Source organism: Culex pipiens, chromosome 2 (genome assembly GCF_016801865.2).
Source record: "Culex pipiens pallens isolate TS chromosome 2, TS_CPP_V2, whole genome shotgun sequence".
In the NCBI taxonomy this organism is placed as follows: domain Eukaryota; kingdom Metazoa; phylum Arthropoda; class Insecta; order Diptera; family Culicidae; genus Culex; species Culex pipiens.
The window spans coordinates 77939932-77965236 of record NC_068938.1 but is presented as its reverse complement, the minus strand read 5'-3'; the positions used below and the strand labels follow the sequence as shown (position 1 = coordinate 77965236).

Genomic DNA, 25305 nt, shown 5'->3' with positions numbered 1-25305 from the left:
TACCTTTATGAGATTTTTTGATTTTAAGGAAAAAATAGGTTTTTTGATGGTTTTTGGCAATTTCTATATGACAGACTTGATTTTTCAGTCTCAAAATATTTTTACCGGAAAGCTCGTCCAATTTCCCATAAGTTTGTCTTTGACCACATTTCAATTGGATGTATGGGCTTACAGATATAAGCTAATTACATTGCTCATAACTGAAAACATAATATTTTTCAGTGTAGTATAGTAACCTGGATAGTAAATTAGCTTATATCTGTAAGCCCATACATCCAATTGAAATGTGGTCAAAGACAAACTTACGGGAAATTGGATGAGCTTTCCGGTAAAAATATTTTCGAGACTGAAAAATCAAGTCTGTCATGTAGAAATTGCCAAAAACCATCAAAAAACCTATTTTTTCAACATTTTTATTTTTAAAACCACTGTAACTTCACAAGGAATGGACTTAGGACAATGGTCAATATGGAGACTTTTATGTAAAATTGTCTGGAGAATCGATTCCCGTATTCGGTTTTTGAAAATTTTGACGTTAAGAGCACTTTTCAAAAAACAGTTTCAGTAAATGATTTTGTATTTTTTTAGGTGAGTTGCTCCATCCTGCATTTTTCGTGAGTCTTTTTGTAACATCTTAGGCTACACTGAAAGAAAGGCACATAGTAATGTCACATGTTTTGCACATGAATCTGCCCCATTCGACTTTGCATGTGAATGTCATGTGTAAATCACATAGAAAATTTTCAAAGCACCACTCAGTAAATTCGAATGAAAAACACGTTAACTTCATGTGACGAAGCACATAAGTTTGGAAAGCTTTTCTCATAAATTTCCAATGATTTTTTAGTGGAAATCAAATGGTTTTCAAGTGGTTTTTAGGTGTCTTAAACATTTGAAGGCTTTTCTTTAAATAAATTTATTTCACGAATTCATTTAAATATAACTTTTATTATTATTCATTTTTTCACTGATTTGAATCACATTTCACATCTCTGAAACTGAACTTTTACTGTTGAGCTGCGTTGAAGAATGTGGACCATCATAAGCCCGATTAAAAGGTTGCAAGCGGAGCTTCTCGAGATTCACAATGGACATCATGGACGAGCTACGGATCGGCCAGCCTGGATCGAGAAGTACTTGATCGTCTTGGTGCATTTTTGCTCGGCCAACTTGAGCCCTCTTAAAACAACTTGACCGTCGTGTTTCACCGGTCCAGCAGGGCGCCTCGATGACAATGTATGGCCCAAACTTGTGCCACTTGAAGATGACCGCTAGCCGGAATTTTGTTTTCTGAAAACAATATTTAACCTGCATTAATTTAAAAAAATCTAACTATTTCCTTTGTTTTTTTCTTACCACCAGCGCTAAAGCTCAATTTCAAACTAAAATAATTAAAAGAACTCAGGATATTTGGTTCATAAATGAACATTTACACTACAAAAAGCCAATTTTGCTCCACCACCGTTCGTGGCCATCTTACTTATGAAGAAATTTTCGCCAACCACATTCAAAAACCAAAAAATTTCAATCTAACGTGTTTTCCACGTCAAAATCAAAGGAAATGTCAAATGGGGCAAATCTAAGTGAAATTCATTTGAATCTAAAGTGAACATCATGCGAGAAAAGGATGAAAGGTTTTTCACTGACGATCAGCTGATATCGAATGATTTTCACATCAATTTGACAAGACAAATATGTGTGGGTCAAAGGAAAAGCATGTGAATTTATCGTGTTGATTTTTTGAGACACTCACGTGAAATAACACTTGAGATTACTATGTTGGATTCTTTCAGTGTATTTTCACAAAAAAATTGAACGAAAAAAAATCGTGGGCTCACCTTCAAATTTGACTTTTAAAATTAAAAATCAAAAACTCTCATAAAAGCGGAGTGTTTTTTTCTTTCAGTGTATTTTTTTCGGAAAGCTCAAATTTCCTACAGGTTTGTCTTTGACCACTTTTTGATACGATGCAACGGCTTCGAGATACAGCAATATTTAACTAAATACAAAAATATTTAAAACACTTACGCATTTCTCAAATGTCATTATCGAGTGTAACTGGCTCCATATACACAAAAATGGCTTATATATGCCTAGGATAACATGTCTACAAAGTTTCATTGAAATCGGAGAGGGTCGGGTACAACCGATTCCCTATTTGACATGGAATTGCTCTAAAAAATTTGGGTGGTTCACGATTAGGGTGATTTTGAAAATCTAACTTTTCAGGAATATTTTTGGGAATTTTTACGTCTTCTAGAAAGTTTTTGGGCTTGCCAATCCAAACAACTTTGTCCAAGACACCAACATTTTATCTTGCAATCTACGCCTTCTACGACCAAATTTAGAGAAAGCATCTAGAAGACGAAAAAAAATCCAAAAATATTCCTGAAAAGTTAGATTTTCAAAATCACACTAATCGTGAACCAACAAAATTTTTAACCAGATCAAAAGTTGCCCTTTTTTATTTGCAACAACTCTTCTGAAGACACCAAAGCTCCAAAACTTCACAATTTTTCGGAAAATCCATTTTCTACTTATTTTGCGATCTGGACCACTGTGCATTGTTAATCCTCTAGAACCCAAGCCCGCCTCTAAGCGGGCTTCGATCTATACAAATTGCCAAAAATCCACTTTCAATCAATTTTTGATCTTTAAAAAGCATTGAAATGAAGAACTTTTAAAATTAAAGAAAATTGAACGTTCGGAGGTTTTACTTGTTATATCCAACTTTGCCAATGTTTAAAAAAAAAATCATTTTTTTCTGGTGTCAACTTTGGTTGTTTTTCTTATGATTCAGATACGTATTTCGTCTACTACTTGCAGACTTCATGTCATTTTTTAACGGATAAGTAACGAAGAATTGCAGAGTTTTCAAATTTACATAAAAGTCCATCCAATTTTACATAAAATTCATCCAATTTTACACTCAAGTCCTTTTGATACCAAACCAGGCTGCACATTATTGGAAATCATGCCCTTTTTCGAATGTTCAAAAATAAACGGGGTCGTACCGCCCCTCCGTCACGGGATATCTAAAAAGTGGACCTCGGATTCGTGATCAGGGATCAAAATTATTGCTAAGGACAAAGTTTCACGCAAATCGAAGAGGAGGAAAAAAATCTACCTGAATGTATTACCCGATAAAAAAGGATGTGTGATATTGATATATAAACATAGAACTCATGTCTCTATTTAGCTTAAATTACATTTAAATAATTTATGTACACAATTACATTCAAATGAGTAAGGTATCGCGTTACATCTAAAACATTCAAGGCATCCTTGTTCACAAAAAAAGCTTCTCCGTGAATAAAAGCTCTCGTTCTCGTATTAAAATTCTCTCAATCATTCACTATCTAGTTGTAAATAAAATCATCTCCAACTACGACATACTCCACTATATTCACTGTGTTGTGTGTAATACCTAGTTTTGAATTAAAAAAAAAAAGAAAGATCCTAAAACGAGCAACGCACAATTGCAAATACACTCACAAAATAGTTCACTTTTCAAGATCACTGTTGTAAAGATTAAAATTTCTCGTTTCTCAGTCGCGGACGTAACATTCTCGTTCTCGTTCCCTAAAGACAACTCTCGAGGATTGTCGACAGCAGATGTCGCTTTATTTTTGTGTGTGTGCTAACAAGTAAGTAAGCGTGTGTGTTTGAGAGGAAGTGTGGAAGTGTGTGTTCACTTTGATCGCTTCTCGTTGACCGTGTTGACGACCACGTAGCCGGGATTGCTGAACGCATCGTTGTTGTCCGCCGTCGTTGCGTCCCGTATCCGCTTGAGGTTCGCGTACTCGTGGTCGGGCTGGGTGATCTTGGTCGTGCGTACCGTCGGCACCGGGCTGGTCGCTTCCGTTTCCGAGTCCGAGTTGAACGAGGTGCCGTTGTTGCGCAGCATCGGGATCTCCTCGGGGATGCCCTTCTTCTTGTGCCGCTTGCTGCCCTGCTGGGGACTGCTGTCCAGGTTGTTCTTGAGCGTGGGCGACGGCTGGCTGTTGGCGAACGCCGCAAAGTCGAACTGGCTCTCCTCCGAGTCGGACTTGGCGTTCGTCATCTTCAGGTAGTCGGGATTGTCTGAAACTGTGTTGGAGGGAGGAGCTCAGTTAAGGGGCTTCTTAGGCTTTAAGAACTTTAAGTACGTACTCGGTGGCAGCGGTAGAATGATACCGTTGACGTAGGTTGGAGGCGCCGCTGGCGCCATCTCTTCCGGTGGTGCCAAACTAACCAAGTAGTCTGGTTCACCTCGCTGTTCCTTCTCGGTGTTCATCGCCAAGTACGGCTCGTTGAGGTCGATGTAATGCTGCAATTAAAATCAAAAGTTAGCAATATCCCAACCAAACTACCATTCCCAACTCACATTTCGCAACTCCTCCGGCAGCATCGCGTTGAACCGGCTCTTCAGATCTTTGAACGAGGGTCGCGTATCGGGCTTCACGTTCCAGCAGTTCAGCATGATGTCGTACACGTCCTGGTTAGCGTACTGCGGCTTATCCATCCGATAGCCATCCCTCAGCTTGTTGTACAACTCCTGGTTGGCCTCCATTCCCGGGTACGGGATCTTCGCCAGCGAGAAGAACTCCCACAGCACGATTCCGTACGCCCAAACGTCCGAATAAGTTCCGAACACGTTATCGCTGATGCACTCCAACGCCAACCACTTGAACGGCAGTGGCGCTTCGCCCTTCTTTTTGTAGTTGTCGCTCTTGTACATGGACCGCGCCAGGCCAAAGTCACAGATTTTGACCACGTTGTCATCGCACAGCAAGATGTTCCGCGCGGCCAGATCACCGTGCAGGACCTTCCGCGAGGCCAGATACTCCATACCGCAGGCGACTTGTGCCGCCCAGCAGACGAGATCGGTTGTGGTGACCGAGCGGGCCGGACCCTTGTAGTCCATGCCGTAGTTGGAGCGCCACAGCGGTTCGTTCGAGCTCACCGTGTTGGCCGTGTTGAGCTCCTCACCTGCGAGGATAACCGAGAAAAAATATTTTTTTTATAGAATTTTTACTTTTCCCAACTAAAATCATCGGTTTCCGTGGTGTAGTGGTTATCACATCCGCCTAACACGCGGAAGGCCCCCGGTTCGATCCCGGGCGGAAACAATTCTTTTTTAATGGTTGTTGATTTAAAAAAAAAAATCCGCAACTAAAAAAAAACTCCCATCCGTGACAATGCTTCGCGGAAACATTGCCGTGACCAGGATTCGAACCTGGGTTACTACGGCCACAACGTAGGGTCCTAACCACTAGACGATCACGGCTGCATGGGAGATACAATTTATTCCAATTTAGTTGTGGTTCATATCTCGTTCGCTGCAAGAAGCATTGAATCGATCGCTGTTTCTTGCAGCAATTATTTTATTTTTGGACCTCGTGCACGGTTCGGTTACTTTCCAATCGATTGATCGCTGCGAACTCGAGTAAGCCCCACCTCACCAAACAAGCTGTGGGCTCTGTGGTGTAGTAGCAAATGTAGATATTTAACCCTCTAACGCTCCTGATGTCATTACTCTTAGCTTTAAGTAAAATGTAATTATAAAAGCCGAATTGGTCCTAACCAGGTCCCAGTAGAGCAATTTTCTGAGATTTCGGTCATAAGATTTTTTTTTTGTATTAATAATCCGAAACTTTTTTGGTGCCTTTGGTATGCCCAAAGAAGCCATTTTGCATCATTAGTTTCTCCATATTATTTTCCTTACAAATTTGGCAGCTGTCCATACAAAAATGATGTTTAAAAATTCAAAAACCTGTATCATTTGAAGGAATTTTTTGATTGATTTGGTGTCTTCGGCAATGTTGTAGGTATGGATAAGGACTACACTTAAAAAAATGATACACGGTAAAAATGTGTTTTGGTGATTTTTGATTTCACTTTTTGTCCCAAAAACTTGATTTGCAAAAAAAGACCATTTTTATTTTTTTTTTGTTTTTATATGTTTTAGGAGATATTAAATGCCAAATTTAAAGATATTTCCAGAATGTGCAAAAAATCTTTGACCGAATTATGATTTTTAACAATCTATACTGATTTTTTTTAAATCGAAATATCCGTAGCAAAAAAATTTCAACTGCATTTTTCTATGTAAAATCAAATTTGCAATCAAAAAGTACTTTAGTGAAATTTTGATAAAGTGCGTTTTCATGTTTAAGGCTTTCTAGTCAGAAATTTACCAACACATACAAAGAATGTTTACATGACAGCTGGACGTTTGTTTGCATCAGGTTTCCTATCTCTTTCTAGCAAAAGTTTTTTGTCAGGCGATTTCTAGTTGTTTTTTTTTTACTGACCGCTCGATATGTCAGCCAACATACTTTGCAGGGCTGTGACAACTCGAGCTCGATCATTGTTTTCATCAGGACACTGTGACGAGAAATTCGTAATTTTTGGGTTAAATTTTATATTTTTTTCACTGGGCCTAGAAAGCCTTATAGCCATTTTAAGGTAACTTTTTTGAATATAGTCGTAGTTATTCAATTTTTTAAAATTAGTGCTCATGTTTGCTCACTAGAAAAAATATATTTTCGAAAAGTTCAGAAAATTCTCTATATTTTGCTTTTTAGAACTTTGTTGATACTTAGTTGCTGAGATATTGTCATGCAAAGGTTTAAAAACAGGAAAATTGATGTTTTCTTAGTCTCACCCAAACAACTCACCATTTTCTGATGTCGATATCTCAGCAACTTATGGTCCGATTTTCAATGTTAAAATATGAAACATTCCTGAATTTTCCGATCTTTGCGAAATCAATATTTTCATTTTTTGATATCAAGACTAACATTCCAAAAGGGCGTAATATTGAATGTTTAAAAAAATAAGACCGATTTCGTAGAGAATGGCTTTATAGCAATAATAAAAGCGGCCAGGCCTACTGCGTTGCATTAAACACAGAGCCAGCATCTGTGAAGAGCTCATTTCACAGAATCAACAGAGGAGGGAGGATGCGTGGACCGTACCGTACCTAATACTCCGAATCAGTTATGTGTGGAATGTTAGAGGAAATCGGCAAATGATTATATTCTTAGGAAAAAAAATCGAACCAATAGTTTCTGAGATCATCAGTTGAAAATGAGGGCTAGGGAATACCATAAACCATAAATTTTGAGTAATAAAAATGAAATCAAAATTTGGTGTTTTTTGTATTCATTTTTCTGAAAAGTATTCATTATTACCTACAACTTTGACGAAGACGCCAAATCCATCAAAATTGAATGGAGTTTTATGGAAGCATGGAAAAACTAATTACGGAAAATTGATTTTTAACGTAGGAAATGCAAGAACAATGATTTATCTGAATCAAAAAGTACAAAATTAAAAATTTCCAAAAAATATGGTAAAGAATTACTTTGCTAAAATAAACTTTTCAGCCTAATGTCTTGATTGGAGAAGTGTTCTCAAACAGAAATGCTTTTCTTCTTAATGAACCTTACGTCAGGTAGGCAAATCAATAAACATTATTGGTTTTGTATGACAATTGTTTTAAGGTTTGGAAACATAAACATTGTGGCAGTAGTTTTAGCTATGTTGATGATAAAATTAAGTTTTTATGAAGAATTGTTAAAATTCGCTATTTAAAATTAATGATTCAAACGCAAAATGATTTAGCAAGCAAGAAGTTATTGGTTCGGCAAAAAGACTGATTTTCAGAAACAAATCACAGTAGCACATCGAATTAAAAAAAAAATCCAAATAAATACTAAACATTACAAAACTCGACAGTTTGGAAATTGATGTCAGTAAACGCTTCAGTTTCATTCGCTCCAATCGACAGAATTGCATTTTAGTTAATTCCCTGCCAATAAATAAAATTGTAAATACAAACGTTTTTTTTTTTTTAAATGTAGTTGTATTCTGTGTAAAAAGTGACAGTTCGTCACTTTTTAGTTTGACTTTTTCAAACCATCGGAATACAAACTAAAAGTGTCAAACTAAAAAGTGATCACTTCTGATATTATTTCAGGGGGGCGACACAACAGTATCACAAAGTACAAAAATTTCTGACATAAAATGGAAAGAAACTGATTATTTTTTTCATGTTTAAAGTTTAAAAGGTAGTGTATGTTTTTGAGGTGATTTTTTCTCAATTTATGTGTAAAATAAACAACTAAAGTTGTGATCTTTTTGTACTTATATCACATGAAACATTTAACTGAAGTACTGTGTATTTTGACTTTGACTACAGTTAATCAGAATTTACGCTATAAAAAAATACAAATAAAAAAAATATTTTTGTTTTTACTTTGCGCAGTTTGCGCGTGATATTAATCTGAATCCTCAAGATGGCTGCCTTTAGCATCCCCCTGTATTATTTAGCTGTATTTTAAATTGCCAAACTAGAAAAATATTGTTATGGGCCAATTATTCCAATCACTGTAAGTTAGGGTGGTCCAAATCCCCTGAAATCAAAGATTGACCCATCAATAGGCACGGCGTGGCTAGAGCAAAATATTATAAACGAGATACCGGAGATTTATACAAGATAATTGTGTTTTACCGGCCTGAATCAGAATATGTATAAAATCGACGTCGTCGTGCTATCTTGTCGCACCCGCCATTTTGACGTTCCGAGAAAAACGCGTTTTAATGTTTAACCTTGAATATACAAAAACGAGAGCACGCAATGTAAACAATAACAAACACGTTTTGTTTGGCTGACCATTCTGTGCATTGTCCCGAAGTTTGGTTGAAGTTGGTTGCTGGAGTCCCGAGTTATAATTACAAATGTTTACGGTAGTCTAGCTTGTACGTGCGACAAACGCATCCTGACTTTCCTGGCCTGAAATCCCTTTGGCCTTTTGTCGCACTTACATCAATTTTCATGGAGTGACAAGATAGCACGACAAGATTGAAACTACTTTCATATGTACAGTGACAAAAATGCACGGAGTTTTTTCGGTTTTTGTTGAATATCTCAGGATTGAAATCGAATTTTGGGGATCTGTGAAGGTCAAAAGGTGAAGCATTGTGAGCTGCACAAAATGGCGTTCTTAACTCAATTTGGCCCAAAATGCACGTACGACAAGTTAGCACGATGGCGACGAAATGAAATATTCCATCGGTGAAAATTGCGTTTTTCAAATTTTAAGGTTTTTGATTTTTAGTACGGATTTTTGGCTGACCTAGCTTTGTAGGTGAATCGATCTTTGGAATATATTTGTTTAAAAAAAATATTAGAGAAATCTCTTATCATTAAAATCCATTTTGAACTTTGTAAATCCTGTTTGATTGTCAAAAGATTATAAAACAACTATATTTAGCTAAATGTACGAAGAAAAGAAAAATCTTACCAAATCTTACCAATTCTCGAAACTAAAATCTTCATTAAATTAAAAAAAAACTTTCCATAGATAGCAGATTTTTTTTTGCTAGAAAAACAGCCTCCAACCTACCTTCCACCGACGTCATGACGGTCGCCTCCGTGTTGCAGCTGTCCAGCATGCCCATGTTCTGGATTCCCGAGTGCCGCACGTACCCCTTCGAGTTGAGATGCGCCTTCGGGTTGGTATAATCCCCGGAGTTGGTGCTGTTGATATAGTTGTTGATGTACGTGGCCCCAGTCGTCGACGGCGGCCGTTGGCGCGTTTGTTGATGGTTGTTGTTGTTGTTATTATTGTTGTTGTTGTTGTTTTGGTTGGGATTGTTCACGTTGTGCGTAGAAAACGAAAGATTAACATACTTCAAGCCCTGACTACAGTGCGTTCACCACGTGCAAACCCGTCACCAAATACGCAAATTCAGCAAAAACATATCCCGATGGGGGTTAGGAGCAGTCAACACGTCACACACCAGCACCAGGAGGGTTAGCATGACATCACAAGGGAACACAAGACACAGTTCAAACACATGAGTAAGATGGATAGATCCCGAGAGTAAGAGCGGTTGTTAAGATGGTTCGACGGTTTTATGCGTCCCAAAGGAAGGTAGAAAATGGTCATCATGAAAGAAAGAAATTTCGAAAATTAGAAGTTGTTAATATGGTTGATCGTAATCAAGGAAGAAGCCGAAACTTCCTTCGAGAGTACGATCCACAATTCACCAGTTTGGTTAGGAGTTTCGATTAGTAAAGAAACACTTGCAAACTACTATTTTCTGTTGGGTTAGTCAGACCAAAAAATCATACCTGTTGTAGGTGTACCCAGCCTTGGACCAGCGGAGCTGGTTCTGCTCAATGGATGAGTCGATTTCACCCGTTTCCGTGTTCACCTGGTCGATGAAGTACGTCCGGTGTCGCAGCAGGAAGTTCTGTACATTACCGAAGCGACAGTACTCCACGATGACCATGAGTTCTCCTACAAAAATTGAAGGTTAAGTCTTTGTTTAGATTTTGATGCTTGAATCTTACGTTTAGCGATGTTCTTGGTGACCGCTCCCAACAGGTTCACCACGTTCAAATGCTGTCCCAGGTGGACCATGATCTTCAGTTCGGATATCAACGCTCGCATAACTTCGTTATCCGTCTGCTTCTTGACCATCTTGACGGCAACGATCGTTTCATCTTCGTTGACCATGATGCCAGAGGCTGTGGCTTTCATAACCACTCCAAACGCTCCAGCTCCCAGTTGTTTGCCAAGCTTTAGCTTCTCCTTGGGGAACTCGTATTCGCTCTTGTACGGCAGCAGATCTGCTTGCTCGTCTAGCGTTAGTTCCGGGTTCATTTGATCCAGGTTACCTTCTTCAAAGTTTGCCAGTCCAGCTTCCTTCATGGTTCGCACTTCCTTCTTCTTCTTGTAGTAGAACAAGGAGATCAGAATAACGGCTACGATTAGGATAAGCAGCAGCAGTAGAACCAGGTAGATCCAGGTTCGTCGTATCGTCACAGTCTTCACCTTCAGCGTCCACTTCTTTTCCGCCGAGCTCACCTTATTTGAAGCCCGACAGGTGTACTCCCCGGAATCTTCCTCCTTTGCAAACTGGAAGAACAGCGTATTGTCGTTGATGACCTGCACAGGAGTATCGTTGTCGAAGTGCATCAGCTGGCCATCCTTGAGCCATTCCACCTTCGGCTTTGGCGTTCCTTCGGCACTACACAGGAACTGGTTTGCATCTCCCATGCTCAGCTCAACGGTTTCGGAGCCGCTACCCTCAACGATCCACGGTGCAATCGGATTGTAGACTTCCAGCCGAAGTTCTTTGCTTTCCACCTCATTGGAATCCACCAAGTTCGTCTGACACTTGATCTCTCCTTCGTGCATCTTCTGAGCGTCCGCTATGACCAGCTTCTTCCTGTACGCGTATCTTTCGTACCAACTCTCAAACGAGATCCCCTCGCCATTGCTTTCACTCAGCACATTCCCATCCAGGAAGAACTCAATCTGATCGGTATGGTTGTAGACCGTTGCGGCACAAACAATCTCCACCTGGTCACCCAGCGTGACCTCCACACGCGGCTCTATCAGCTCGATCGTGACCGGCTCGTCCAGATCGCTGATCAGTAGATCCGCCTTGGCAAAGGCACGCCCTTCGCTGTTCGTCGCCGAACAGCCCACGTATCCGGGACTGCTCGCCAGGAAGCTGAAGTCCTCGCTGGTGATGATGTCCTTGTGCAGGCCGTTGTCCTGCTGGCGTAGACCCTGGAACGAGATTGGACGAGTTGAGTGGTGCTTCGGGGACAGCTAGAAAGTATGCGAAAGGGACGACCCAGACAGACAGACGAAAGCGCAACCTTTACCGTGCTAAGCCGAGGGGACGATACACGAGACAGTGACGCAGGACTTACCCTCTGAATCAATTCTTCGTCAGGTTCAGCAGAAGCAACCAATCTAGCGGGACTCTTCAAGAGTCGAGTTTATGATAATTTTGAAAAAGGATATAATACGTAAAGATTACGCTTTAAACTGGTGGTGTGAATCCTGGAGACTGGATATCGGAACAAATTTCGTGTCTTGATTTAGTCAATCTCAAGTAGTACTCTGGATTAAAATTATACCTAGGCTGGATCCTACATACTATCAAATATTTGGATTTAAGTCCTATTCCGATCTAAGTATACTTAAATCATACCTGAATCTATGTCGAATCTGAATCTAAATTGTATCGAACTTCAAATAGCATTTTTCCTAGGTTGAAACTGAATCTAAGTCAAACCTGGATCTGGATTGTTCACGGATTCTAGTCAAGGTTGTTAACGATAACATTATCGAGGCTCGATAACAATAACGATAATCTATCTTTATCGTTATTTCGTTAATTCTATCGGCGATAATCACATCCATTGCCGATAATGGACGATAACTCATTTCTAAAATCTTTCTAAAATCGACTTAATTCAACCATACCATGTTAAATTTTAAATGCTTTCATTAAGAATATTTTTTTTTGAAAATCTAGTAAGTTTCAAAGCAAAATATTTACTAAAAACTGTTCACAAAATACCGTTTTTTTAAGTACTCAAATTTTCATAATTTGTAAAATGGGTATGAAACGAAGGGAAATTGTGTATGCTTTTCACTTTATTAGAGTTTTTTTTTTGAAAATATTAAAATTTTCACAAACTATCGTATTTTTTTTAAAATACTCAAATTGCGGTCCGATTGTCCCGCCCATGTGGATTAATCGGACCGCGCACTGGACTCCAATCCAGAGGTCGCCGGTTCGAATCCCGCGGCGGGCGCTCTAAAATTCTTTGTGTTAATATGGGTATTCGGCGCCGTCGCTCCGTGCCATACTTTCATACACTTAGGAGCCCAGGGCGGTGAAGTCCTTGTAGATAAAAAGGAAGACACTAGTGGTTGGTACTAGCAATGGTGGCCGACAGCTATAAAGTCAACTTCGTTTTAATTGTAAAAATGTTTGAAGAATTTTTGTTTGTTTTTTTTCATATTTATAAAGTTTTTTTTTTTGAAAATACTAAAATTTTCACAAAATATCGTATTTTTTCGAAAATACTCAAATTTTCTTAGTTTGCAATATGGGTATCAAAAGAAGCAAAATTTCGTTTGCTTATTTATTTATGAGAGTTTTTTTTTTAAGAAATACTAAAATTTTCACAAATTACCGTGTTTTTTCAAAATACTTCAATTTTAAAAACATGTAATTTGCTTTTCAATACTTTCATAAAAGTACGGTATTTTGTAAATATTTTAGTATTAAAAAAAACTCTTTTAATGTGAAAAAGCAAACCAAATTTTGCTTCGTCCTAAAATTTTTAGTATTTTCCAAAAACTCTGTTAACGTTTCAAAGCAAACATAATTTAGCTTCGTTTGATACCAATATTGCATATTTTGAAAATGTGAGTATTTTCGAAAAAAATACGGTAATTTGTGAAAATTTTAGTGTTTACCAAAAAAAAACTTTAATAAATTGAAAAAGCATTCAAAATGTTAATCGAACGACCCTTATTCCAAATTTTTAAAATTTGTGTATTTCGAAAAATACGGCAATCTGTTAACATTTTAGTATTTTCCAAAATGAAAACTATAATAAAGTGAAAAAAGCGTAACAAATTTGGCTTCGATTGATATTTATATTGCAAATTATGTACATTTGAGTATTTTCGAAAAAAAATACGGTAATTTGTGAAAATTTTAGTGTTTACCAAAAAAAAAACTTTAATAAATTGAAAAAGCATTCAAAATGTTAATTCGTTCGATACCCATATTCCAAATTTATAAAATTTGTGTATTTCGAAAAATACGGCAATCTGTTAACATTTTAGTATTTTCCAAAATGAAAACTATAATAAAGTGAAAAAAGCGTAACAAATTTGGCTTCGATTGATATTTATATCGCAAATTATGTACATTTGAGTATTTTCGAAAAAAATACGGTAATTTGTGAAAATTTTAGTATTTAAAAAAAAACTCTAATAGATGTGAAAAAGCAAACAAACTTTCGCTTCGATTCATACTTATATTGCAAGTTATGATTATGAATTTTTTAGTATTTTCGAAAAAATACGGTAATTTTTGAAAAATTTTGGTATTTTACAAAAAAAAACACTAATAAATGTAAACTGGCCATGTTCGCATAAATGTCCCATATGCAAAAACAGCAAACTGAGTAAAAGGCATTTGAAGTTTGTCCCACACATAAGGCTACGTGTTAAGTTTTCACAAAAAAAACCTGAATTTTCTCCAGATTTCTAGAACAAAGTACTGGATGTTATAGGCTCTTTTGAAAGAGCACACGATTTTGAACCAAACTGCATCAATAACTCAAAAGTGATGAAAATGCATATGGGACATTTATGCGATCATGGGCAGTAAAAAGCATACAAAATTTCGCTTCAATTGATACCCATATTGAAAATCATGAAAATTTGAGTATTTTAGAAAAATACACTATTTTGTGAACAATTTTGAGTACCGTAAACCGGGGTGACTTTGATAGGATTTTAATTTGTTTTTGGAATATTTTCCAACAGGTAAGGTTTTTATCAAGATTATATTTTTAAAACATGTACTGGGGTAGGCCACACAAAGTCCATGCACTATTTTGGAAAAAAAGTTGTTTCAATAGTGTTTAGAAAAATAGTTACGTTAAAAATTCTTAGTTTAAATTCCGGGGTGACTTTGACAGTAATAATTTTCCTTGTAAATATCATATTTAAGATGTTCAAACTTTATTTGTACGTTAAATGTACCATCACTAAAGTAGCTGATATAGTTTTTAAGAAAAAAAATCTATGTTTATGATTAGTTAACTAAGTTTATAAGCTTTTTAGCAAAATACATATAAATTTTAGGTAAAATTGTTAAAAAGTCGGAATTTTGTCAGAAATTTTGTAAAACTGGTTTTGTTTATGAAATTATCGATTTATATTTCATTTTATACTGAATTCGAAGCAAGAATCACAAGTTTTCACATTTTGTATAAAATTTGTTCTACTGAAAATGCATATAAATCCGGAGATTTTTTGAAATTGAGTTTCAAAAACACATATTATTTATTATTTACAAACTTATTAAACCTTCTCCTAGTGGAAAATTGTCCAAACAATCCGAAAATGCATTCCGTTTTCCGATTCAAAATCATGTTCATTGAGAAAATTATGAAACTTTGGGAAGTTTAAAATAATGACTTCCATCAATATTTTCTTAACTATAGTAAACTAACTTTTTAAACTTTTCAAAATTTTATGAAAAGTTCTTTTTGAGGTGCTATGAACACTTCTCTACCACGGTCAGTATGATTCTAAACCATTCCGTACGTATTTTAATTGTACTGTTCATTTTGTGGAAAAATCGCAAACCTATCAAAGTCACCCCGTTTTACGGTACATATTTGAACTTTGAAACTTACTTGATTTTCAAAAAAATAATATTCTTAGAGAAAGCATTGAAAATTTAACATGATATGATTGAATTAATCGATTTTAGAAACATTTTAAAATTGAAATAACGTCCCGACGAAAAAGATAACCATTAACGTTATAGTCAGACGATAATATTATCGACGATAATTTTATCGATTAACAACCTTGATTCTAGATGTGCCTTGTATTAGGTAATATCTGAATCCTGTATCAAATCCGTCGTAATTCAGTTTCCATTGGATACCCAGATATCAAGAACCACACCACTAGTTCAAATATGCATGCACTAACGGAGAATCTATACACCAACAAAGCGCCAACTTACATATTCCGTGATCGTCTTCGGCAGCAGCGGCTGCGAGCAGTTGACCCAGGGTTCCGCCTGGCACGGGAAGAACGCAAATCGCATCTCGGGCTTGGGATAGCCAACGCAGGTACAGGTAAACTTGACCATCTCATCGGGTCGAGCGTAGACGGGGTCCATAGTGAGGATTGGTTTAGCTGAAAAAGTGGGTTACGGATACGGTTTTATTTGTGTGCTAGTCGGGTTCCAGCTTTACGCGGAACGTTCCTCTCTACACCGGGCAAAGTGAAGCAGTTATCTGGGGGTTAGTAGCGTGTTGGCGCAGCGGCGTTGGCTTTGTGACGGATCTCACCTTTGATGTACACCCGCATGTCGTACGTCGCTTGAGATCCTTCGTTGTGCGCGTGTAGAGTGTACGTTCCAGCGTCGTCGATCGCCGGTCGGTTGATGATCAACGTGACGTCCTTGGTGCTGACGTTCACTTCGTACTTTTCACCGTGAATCAGTGGCTTATCGTCGTTGTCCTTGGTCCAGTAGAAGACCGGCGTTGGATAGGCCGAGTACTTGATCCTGATCCTCACGTCCCGTTTGTTGATCGAAACGTTGATGAAGCTCAAGTTGTTGTCCTCGGTTAGCCTGATGAAGTCTTCTCCGTGATCGATGACGTACACTTTGACGGCTCGATTGTTCTCGTGGTTGTTGTGGTCCCTAACCTGACACCAGTAATACCCTGCATCCTCGACCGTAACCCGTTTAACGGTCAGCTCGATCCGACCGAGCTTGTTGTGCGCCAAATCCGGATGCTGCTCCGCCGAAACCGAACTCACGGTGAACCTCGAATCCTGCAATAGAAATCCCGTTGACATTCGATACCAAAGTCGCCCGAAACCAATCTCGCCCTTACTGTTTCAATCCGCTTCTTATCCGACTTTTGCCACCACATGTTGAACTGAACGTCGTGGGCCACGTTGACCGTGCAGTTGAGCTTCAGCGTGCCACCCTTTTTCACAAACGCATCGTCCTGGGGTTCGATCTGGGGCTTTCGGATGTACTCCGTGATGGCTGTTTTCGGCAGCAGACGGGCGTTAATTGGGTCGAGTGGGTGGGGGAAATTGATAAAGTTAGATTCGGCTCGAGACACTCTTCAGTAGTATAAAAATCAGCAAATTAAACCAAACTGGGCGGGGGCGCGGGGTGAGAATGAGCCAGCTACAACCGATAATAAAATACACAGAGTGGTTGAGAAGCCAAACGGAGTTGTTAGGACTTGGACAGGACAGACACAGGTTAGACATGCTTGATTACCAGGTGGTGGTAATTGGCGCGCGCTAAATACAGGCGGTTAGTGTGGTTCGAGCGTGTAAAGAAGTTAGTGAGTAGTGGGTGGGTGGATAGTGATTAGTGTGCATCATACGGTGACCTCGATAGTCTGAACGTTACTATTATTCAATTTTGATACTCTTTGCTATTCTAATGGGTTTTGCTACTCGGATTATCGAAGCTACGTCTGATAATGGAATTGCTTTATAAAAATGTTTCAATGAATTTATGAATAATGTTTTATATAATATGTAAATAATATTATTTTTTGGAACTGCTTCTTTTATTTTTAAATTACGCGAAGAGAATGTTCAAGGCAAACAGTTGATTGGTTATTATTTTAACTTGACTGAAATATTAGCTGAGATAGCTAAAAAAATGGTAACATAACTGAAATGTTAGCAACTTTTTAGTTAAATTGATCTTTTTTAGCTAATTTAGAATGCAAATATAAGTCAACTTAGCAGATATATATAAAAAAGCAAATCTTTTATTTTCTAACGCCAATTTAGATCCTTTCTTGAGCAATCTTGATTTTTTCTCTAAAAGTATTAGATCTGTATCTGATTTTGTTTTCTAAAGTTTATATTCTAGAAGTAAATGTAAATGTTGAATTTCTAACATTTTAACAAAATTTTATTGTTTTGATAATGTTTACTATTGATTAACTTTTTGATTAAATTAGATGCTAGAATTTTGAAAATATTTTTTCTTTGGCATGATTTTTTACAAAAGATTTTTTCTCAAAAAATCAATCAAGAATTGTCGTTAAATTGTTTTAAAAAGAATTTACAAATTTCTTTTCTGTGTTTCAGAAATGCATGCTGCTTAAACGTCCAACCAACAATCTTTATAAATGTTAGATTGTATCTCAGCAACAAAATATTCGTATTTGAATGCCCAAATAAATCACCATTTTAAAAAATCTAGGCTTGTACAGAAGTAAGCAAAGTCACTTGTAATAAAGTGGTTCAACTCTCTAAAAGTATCTAATTTTTTTTTTTCTGGTTAGGTATTTGGTATGTCTGCTTTTTCTTGCTGACATTTTGTTGTACAAAATTTATTAATTAATTGTATTAAAGATAATAATTTGGAAAGTAAAAATATTTGGCTATCACAAAAGAAAAATAAGAAAGAAAATGATTTCTAAAATCAACAGTTTGTCTGAAGATAAGGTTCATTCAAATATTACGTTACTTATTTAAGGGTGAAGAGTGTTGACGATTGCTTAAATTTGAATTTGTAATGACAATGTTTTACGAGGGTGAGTGAATGATGCTACGTAATCTTTGAACAAACCCTGATAAAATTACATGAATTCGGATGTTTGTCACTTACACCTTTGCAACAGTTATTCAACAACGACGTTACACATGGATGATTATAGAAACACTCAATTTACCCATTTTTAAACTAAACATTGGAAAAACATTGAACAGATGGTAGTAGCGTAGTAGCGTTAGCAGGTGGTAACTTGCGCCAATTTACGGTCTTCCCGATCTCCACCGTGAAACTAGGAAGAAAGATTGTGATTGTTGTTTTTAGTTGTTAGAATTAGCTGCAAACTAAGATCCCACCGAAACCCACCGAAAGGTGAAAAGGAAATCCAGGGGGAACGATTCCAATGTTGTGAAGAATTTAAAACTAAGTTCAACAACTACTTTCGAGTCGAGTTTGACTAGAGGAAAAGTCCCGGTTTGGTGCGTCAATAGGTGTGTTTTTTGCTGAAAGATCACGCGGGGGCGGGTTAGTTGAAATCCACTTGAAAATGAACAGCCAAGAACAACACGAAGAAAAGTTTGAGGAAATTGTCGGTGATTGTTAGATGGTATTCTAGCGCCACGGAAAAACAACGCTGCCATTATTATTTTTTTTTTGCTGCATTTGTGTTATTTGCTTGTTTAATAGAACTTCTAGTTTGCTAAACTTGCACAAATAGGGTAAAAACCGCATACCTTGGTCGTAATCATCTACGAAAGTGGAGGCGCGCGCGCGTTAGGTTGAATTTGATTCGGATTTTGTAGCGGCAGATGGGGTTGGGAGTAACACACCCGAGGGTGACAGGGGGGAAAATGAGAAATAAGAAATATTAATTATTGAACTTTGTTATGAAGGACAGCGGTAGTTCTGGCCGCGTCAGTGGTTCGGTATTAGTTGACGATCCTGAGTGGAAATGGTGAAAATACAGATTCTTCCCACCACATTCATAAATATTTCATTGAAACATTTTTTTATTTGAAATCATCAGTGAATTGTGAAGTATCCTTAAAAACAAAATGTGCAATGTTCTACGAAAACGAAATTAACTGCGGATGAAGATTGTTTGTTATCAGAAAGGATTAAATAATAAAATTGAAGACACTTAAAAACTCAATTCTAATTTAGAAATATTAAAACTTGTTACTAAAGTTTTTTTTATTTTCCATTTTGTTTTCATGTTGACGTTATTGTGCTATCTTTTTGACGTTCCGCGAAAAACGTGTTTTAATTTTTGACCTTGAATAATCAAAAAGTAGAGCACGCAATGTAAACAATAATAAACCCGTTTTGTTTGGCTAACCATTCTCCCGAAATTTAGTTGAATTTTGTTGCCGGAGTCCCGAGTTATAATAACAAATTTTTACAGTAGTTGGGCATGTATGTGTGTCAAACGCCGGTTGTCGCACTTACAGCCATTTTCAGGGTTTTTTTTTGACTGTTCCAAAGTAATAAATAGCTCAAATAAAAGTGAGCAAGCAACTCTCCATTGTTGATACATCTGAAAATGTTGATTTAATAGCGGAAACGGCAAAAGTGATGAGAATTGGTCGAACGGCTTAGTGTGATTAAAATGGGTTTATCTCCCCTATTATATGAAAAGTGACAACAATTCACGGATTTTATCCAGTTTTATAGATTTAAAAAAAAATGTGACAAGATAGCACAACAACGACGAATTGACAACCCATATTTTCATTCACTTTTCATCCTTGAAAGTTGTTTTTTTGTTATTTTCAAGATTTTTAGGGAATTGAAATAGTAGTTTATGCAACAAGTTGCAAAAAGAGGATTTTTTCAGCACGAGTCGTACATTTATCCAACGAGGTTCACTGAGTTGGATAAATACGACGAGTGGTGAAAAAATCAAGTTTTGCAACGAGTTCCATACAACATTTTTTGCAATTACGAAAAACACTTATTGAGTGGAATTTTAAGTCAAATTTTCGTGTATTTTGTCAATAAATCGTTTAAATCAAAAAAAAATTGAAAAGTGTTACTTTTCGAAACAAGTGCTGAAAAGTTCAACTTTTCAGCACCCATTTAAGTGCTGAAAAGTAGAACTTTTCAGCATTTATTTTGAAAAGTGTTGCTATTTCCGTTCTGTTATTTTGGGTACAGAAAAGTAGGCTATTTCGTCGTTCAGGAATGACAGAAAAAGTAAGTAGTTTCACGACGGAATTGCAAAAAGGCATCTTTTGCGCTTGAGTTTAGGATGATGCAAATCTGGCACTGGAGTCATAAATTTAGAAAAAATATAATCATTTTTTTTGTAAAAATCTTAAATATGGCAGTTTTTTACATTTTTAAATGCAAAAACAAATTTACAATCGAATCGAATTTCTACTTTAAAGTAAATTTTTATATAAACTGGTTTTTGCATTTTGAAAAAAATCTTAGAGGTATTTTTTTGCACCACTGATTTTTTTTTTGAAAAACTGAAACATTTGCGATATTTTTATTGTTTATGCCCTGTTGACCTTGTTAAGTTTCAGTATTATGATTTTTTTTTTCTGAATGTCACCTGTACTTAAAAAACCTTTTTCTAAACGATATCTTGGCAACTGAAGGTTCAATTTTAAATTTCAACAAATTTACCTTATTTTTGAAATTTGTTGTTGTTGACAACACGTTTTCAAAATTTTAAAGTCTAGCCATTTAATAATAAATGTCTAAAATTACTACTGTTTATAAATATTTGTCTTAATTTAAAATATTTGAGAATATTTTTATTGAAAAGAACATGTAATTTCACAAGAGTTTCAGTTTTTGACTTTGGAAATATACAAAAGAGGCGCAAAGATTATCGTTTTCGAATTATTATGTTTTTAAAGGTTCTTTTCCTTCATTAAATATTTTTAAATTGCTAAAATTTAACAATTTATGATAAGGTAGGTATATTCATTTAAATTAAAGTTTTCGTCCCTCGGCTCTGGTCGAGGTCGAAGGAAGAAGGAGCAAAGAAATAAAAAAAACATGAATTTCAAAATTGATGCCTGATTTAAAAAAAAATTCAAGCGAAAAGTATCACACAATGCAGTTATGCTGCCGTAAAAAATTGCAAAATATCAATAAAATCACGATAAATATTTTTTTTTTACTTTGACGTTTTTAATTCTATTGCAATAAAAGCATTTTTCATTTTCTTAAATTTATTAAAAATCCTGAAAATAACAAAAAAAATATAAAAACTAGTTTAAGTAAAAAAAGAGTGAAATAAAAAAGGAGATTATTTGAAGATTCGTTTATTTTATAATCTCTCTCTTTTTAAGTCTCAATGTTCAGCGTCCCTATATTAGTTTAATTCGACTTGTTGGTTTCCTGATTCATTTTAAAATAAAATGTTAAAATATCCCAATCCGCACATTCCCGAGCAGGTGGAAATAACTCAAGAATAACAAGTTTTGATACGATTTAATAACTCATAATAACACGAGAAGATCAAAACCTGTTAAACCAAGATCTCAACATGTTATTGAAATACCCAGATTAGCTGTTATAATAACTCAGATAATAACAGAGAAATCGTAATTAAAATAACTGACATTGTTATTATTTTTTTCTTGCAATAACAAACCAATACCAAAAAAAAAACCAGACAAATGGATAACAAAACATGATCGAAATAACATGAAATGGTATCAGAATTCATTTAAAAATTTCATAAATAAAAAACTTTGTTAAGGGACCATCCACAAACCACGTGGACACTTTTTTGGAAATCTCACCCCCCCTCCTCCTTCCTATCGTGGACAATTTCCAATCAAATAAAATCTTTTTTGTACGGAGCGTGGACAATCGCCGACCCCCTCCCCCCTTATGTGTCCACGTGGTTTGTGGATGGTCCCTTATTAAAATGGTATTCTCCCTGTTATTTCCACCTGCCCGGGTCACAATCAAATCACTTTGGAACATTTTTGGAGTAATATTTTAGGAAAGAGGCCCAAAATTTGATAAAAAGTTGGGATAACCCGAAGTGAAATTTTGTCGAGGACTTCGGATACTCGAGGACGGACTGTATTGTCATTTGAAAGCAAACATTTTGCTGAGTAATTACGCAAAGTTTGAAAAATTACAAAACCAATTTTGTGTTAAAAAGATGAGTTGTTTGTAAACTTTTATTAATGGATCAATGATGCAAAATGATATAAATTTCGTTTTCGTAAGAATTGCTCAAAAGTGCTTAATCAAAAGATAGGATGACCCTGGAAAGGTGCATGCAGTTACCAACAGGTGTGTAGAACGGGGTTGAAATTGGGGCAATCATTCGAAAAGAAGCGGAGTATTCATAAAAATAAGAATGAAACGTTTGCACTAATTACTACGGAAAGTATTTCAAAACAGACACAAACAGGAAGCAAAACGATAGAGTATAGAATAAGTACGGGTGAAAGTGAGATAGATAGTTACAGCTGGTTCTAGACCGAACTTGTGGCGAGGCCGACGGATCGGCCTGCGTTGGAGAAGCACCCAAGGTCCCACCGCGCTGACGAAGAGGAACTCTAGCTGACGAAACGTTAAGCTTTTCGGATCCGACACCAGAACTAGTAGTAGCAAGCTTAGTAGAACTAATGGTAGTGGTAGCGATATCGTTGGCGGAGCTTTTGTCGAGGCGTTCGGATGGTGCCGTGATTAGGGTGGTCGTCGCCGTTGTCAGTTCAAAATCTTCGTCTTGATCTGTGGTGTCGTTGCTGTCACGGATATTGGTCAGTTTGGCAAGAAACCAGCCGTCATCGATTGTGTCGTTGAAGACTTCGACGGACAACGACGACGCGGACCCGTTACGGTCGTCATCCGGAACGGTCGACATGGGCGACGATGATTCGACGCGACAGTTGTCGACAAAGGTGTTGTTAGTACTAGAAGAAGAAGTAGAAGAAGTGGTTCCGTTCGCGGCGAACGGATCAAGCAGCGTGCTCAACTCACAGGCTTCGTTGACGTGCAGCTCAAAGTGGAACTCGTTTTCGGTGTTGTTCAGCGAGCGGCACTTGTACAGGCCGCTCTGCTCCAGACTCTTGACCAGGATGGTGAAGCCGCGCGTGTTGGAGAAGCCTCCGTGGTTGACCGGCATCTGTGTATTCGAAACGGTGGTATAGGGAAGGTTTGGTAAAGCGGTAGGTAACAATTGGTAAACAGTGGCATATTATACAGTTAATTAGAGGTTATGTGATAGACGGCGCGACACGTTCGAAAGGGGGGAATAAAGGGGTAGGGTGTGGAAGGTGTCGTCTGAAGGGCAGAAGTAGAACGGTGAGGGAAACCTGCATGGGACGTTCTTTTTAGGTGTAACTTTGTTGATTTTGTGTACACACATGAGTTGTAGGTATAGAGGTTATCATTAGCTGTACACTGTATTTACAGAACTTTGCCATAGTTATTGACTGCGGGTAGTAGCGTCGCGTGAGGATTCGTTCAACTTTGAACTTTGGAATAAACACATTTTTTATAGGTGAGTCGAGTTTGACCCCTGAATTGAGAAACTGTTTGACACAGTGCGTTTAAAAGGAATTAAACATTATGAAGGATATTTTTGATATAAGTGTCAAGAACGATTGCTATAAGGGTAATTCTCCGCCAACTCACACAGCAGTTGCCCCGACCCCTCTTCGATTTGCGTGAAACTTTGTCCTAAGGGGTAACTTTTGTCCCTGATCACGAATCCGAGGTCCGTTTTTTGATATCTCGTGACGGAGGGGCGGTACGACCCCTTCCATTTTTGAACATGTGAAAAAAGAGGTGTTTTTCAATAATTTGCAGCCTGAAACGGTGATGAGATAGAAATTTGGTGTCAAAGGGACTTTTGTGTAAAATTAGACGCCCGATTTGATGGCGTACTCAGAATTCCGAATAAACGTTTTTTTCATCGAAAAAAACACTAAAAAAGTTTTAAAAATTCTCCCATTTTCCGTTACTTGACTGTAAAAATTTTTGGAACATGTCATTTTATGGGAAATTTAATGTACTTTTCGAATCTACATTGTCCCAGAAGGGTCATTTTTTCATTTAGAACAAAATTTTTCATTTTAAAATTTCGTGTTTTTTCTAACTTTGCAGGGTTATTTTTTAGAGTGTAACAATGTTCTACAAAGTTGTAGAGCAGACAATTACAAAAATTTTGATATACAGACATAAGGGGTTTGCTTATAAACATCACGAGTTATCGCGATTTTACGAAAAAAAGTTTTGAAAAAGTTGGTCGTCATCGATCATGGCCATTCATGGTCACCCGTGACAGACACGGACGACGAAACAAAGAAAAACGCAAAAAGTAACTTTTTCAAAACTTTTTTTCGTAAAATCGCGATAACTCGTGATGTTTTTAAGCAAACCCCTTATGTCTATATATCAAAATTTTTGTAATTGTCTGCTCTACAACTTTGTAGAACATTGTTACACTCTAAAAAATAACCCTGCAAAGTTAGAAAAAACACGAAATTTTAAAATGAAAAATTTTGTTCTAAATGAAAAAATGACCCTTCTGGGACAATGTAGATTCGAAAAGTACATTAAATTTCCCATAAAATGACATGTTCCAAAATTTTTTACAGTCGAGTAACGGAAAATGGGAGAATTTTTAAAACTTTTTTAGTGTTTTTTTCGATGAAAAATACGTTTATTCGGAATTCTTAGTACGCCATCAAATCGGGCGTCTAATTTTACATAAAAGTCCCTTTGACACCAAATTTCCATCTCATCACCGTTTCAGGCTGCAAATTGTTGAAAAACACCTCTTTTTTCGCATGTTCAAAAATGGAAGGGGTCGTACCGCCCCTCCGTCACGAGATATCAAAAAACGGACCTCGGATTCGTGATCAGGGACAAAAGTTACCCCTTAGGACAAAGTTTCACGCAAATCGAAGAGGGGTCGGGGCAACTTTTCCCGATTTCGTGTGAGTTGGTAGAGAATTACCCATAATCTCTAAGAATCGCAGTTGTCCGTAAGGTACGACTGGTGAAATGATGTATCTTATTTGGACCTATGATAAAATGTGAAAGCGAACCGAAATATTCAAATGCGATGTGAATTACGTTTGAAAAACTGTAAGAAAGATTTGTGGATCGTATTTATGTAATACGATCTTCAAGCCTAATATCATGCGGACTAATGTGTTGAATCGACAGGTTCAACGTTTTCTGAGTTTTTCGGGGCAATAAAGGGACATT

At 37.0% G+C, this 25305-nt stretch overlaps 2 protein-coding genes and 2 non-coding genes across 10 annotated transcripts in view; 2 read left to right on the top strand and 2 right to left on the bottom strand.

Annotated features, from left to right (window-relative positions):
* Positions 1 to 25305, top strand: part of LOC120419182 (translation factor GUF1 homolog, mitochondrial) — a 99000-nt gene that overhangs the window by 16650 nt on the left and 57045 nt on the right. The gene's annotated exons all lie outside the window — the stretch shown is intronic.
* Positions 3191 to 25305, bottom strand: part of LOC120419180 (vascular endothelial growth factor receptor kdr-like) — a 69784-nt gene continuing 47669 nt past the window's right edge. For 2 of the 7 annotated variants that reach the window (XM_039581840.2, XM_039581845.2), the window contains 12 exons: positions 23068 to 23212; positions 18840 to 18854; positions 16469 to 16626; positions 15917 to 16406; positions 15586 to 15761; positions 11723 to 11776; positions 10349 to 11576; positions 10127 to 10295; positions 9396 to 9694; positions 4367 to 4971; positions 4153 to 4309; positions 3191 to 4089 (listed from right to left, as the gene is read on the bottom strand). In XM_039581840.2, coding sequence (XP_039437774.1) covers positions 3692 to 4089; positions 4153 to 4309; positions 4367 to 4971; positions 9396 to 9694; positions 10127 to 10295; positions 10349 to 11576; positions 11723 to 11776; positions 15586 to 15761; positions 15917 to 16406; positions 16469 to 16626; positions 18840 to 18854; positions 23068 to 23212 — 3894 coding nt within the window. In that variant the 3' untranslated portion in view covers positions 3191 to 3691. Of the gene's footprint in view, positions 4090 to 4152; positions 4310 to 4366; positions 4972 to 9395; positions 9695 to 10126; positions 10296 to 10348; positions 11577 to 11722; positions 11777 to 15585; positions 15762 to 15916; positions 16407 to 16468; positions 16627 to 18839; positions 18855 to 22551; positions 23039 to 23067; positions 23213 to 25305 lie in introns of those variants that run through there. The other 5 variants (XM_039581846.2, XM_039581843.2, XM_039581841.2 and 2 more) reach the window with 5 other exon arrangements.
* On the top strand, positions 5039 to 5111 carry Trnav-aac (transfer RNA valine (anticodon AAC)). Its single transcript has one exon. It is a non-coding gene; the product is annotated as a tRNA-Val (tRNA).
* Trnah-gug (transfer RNA histidin (anticodon GUG)) lies at positions 5198 to 5269 on the bottom strand. The gene has a single exon. It is a non-coding gene; the product is annotated as a tRNA-His (tRNA).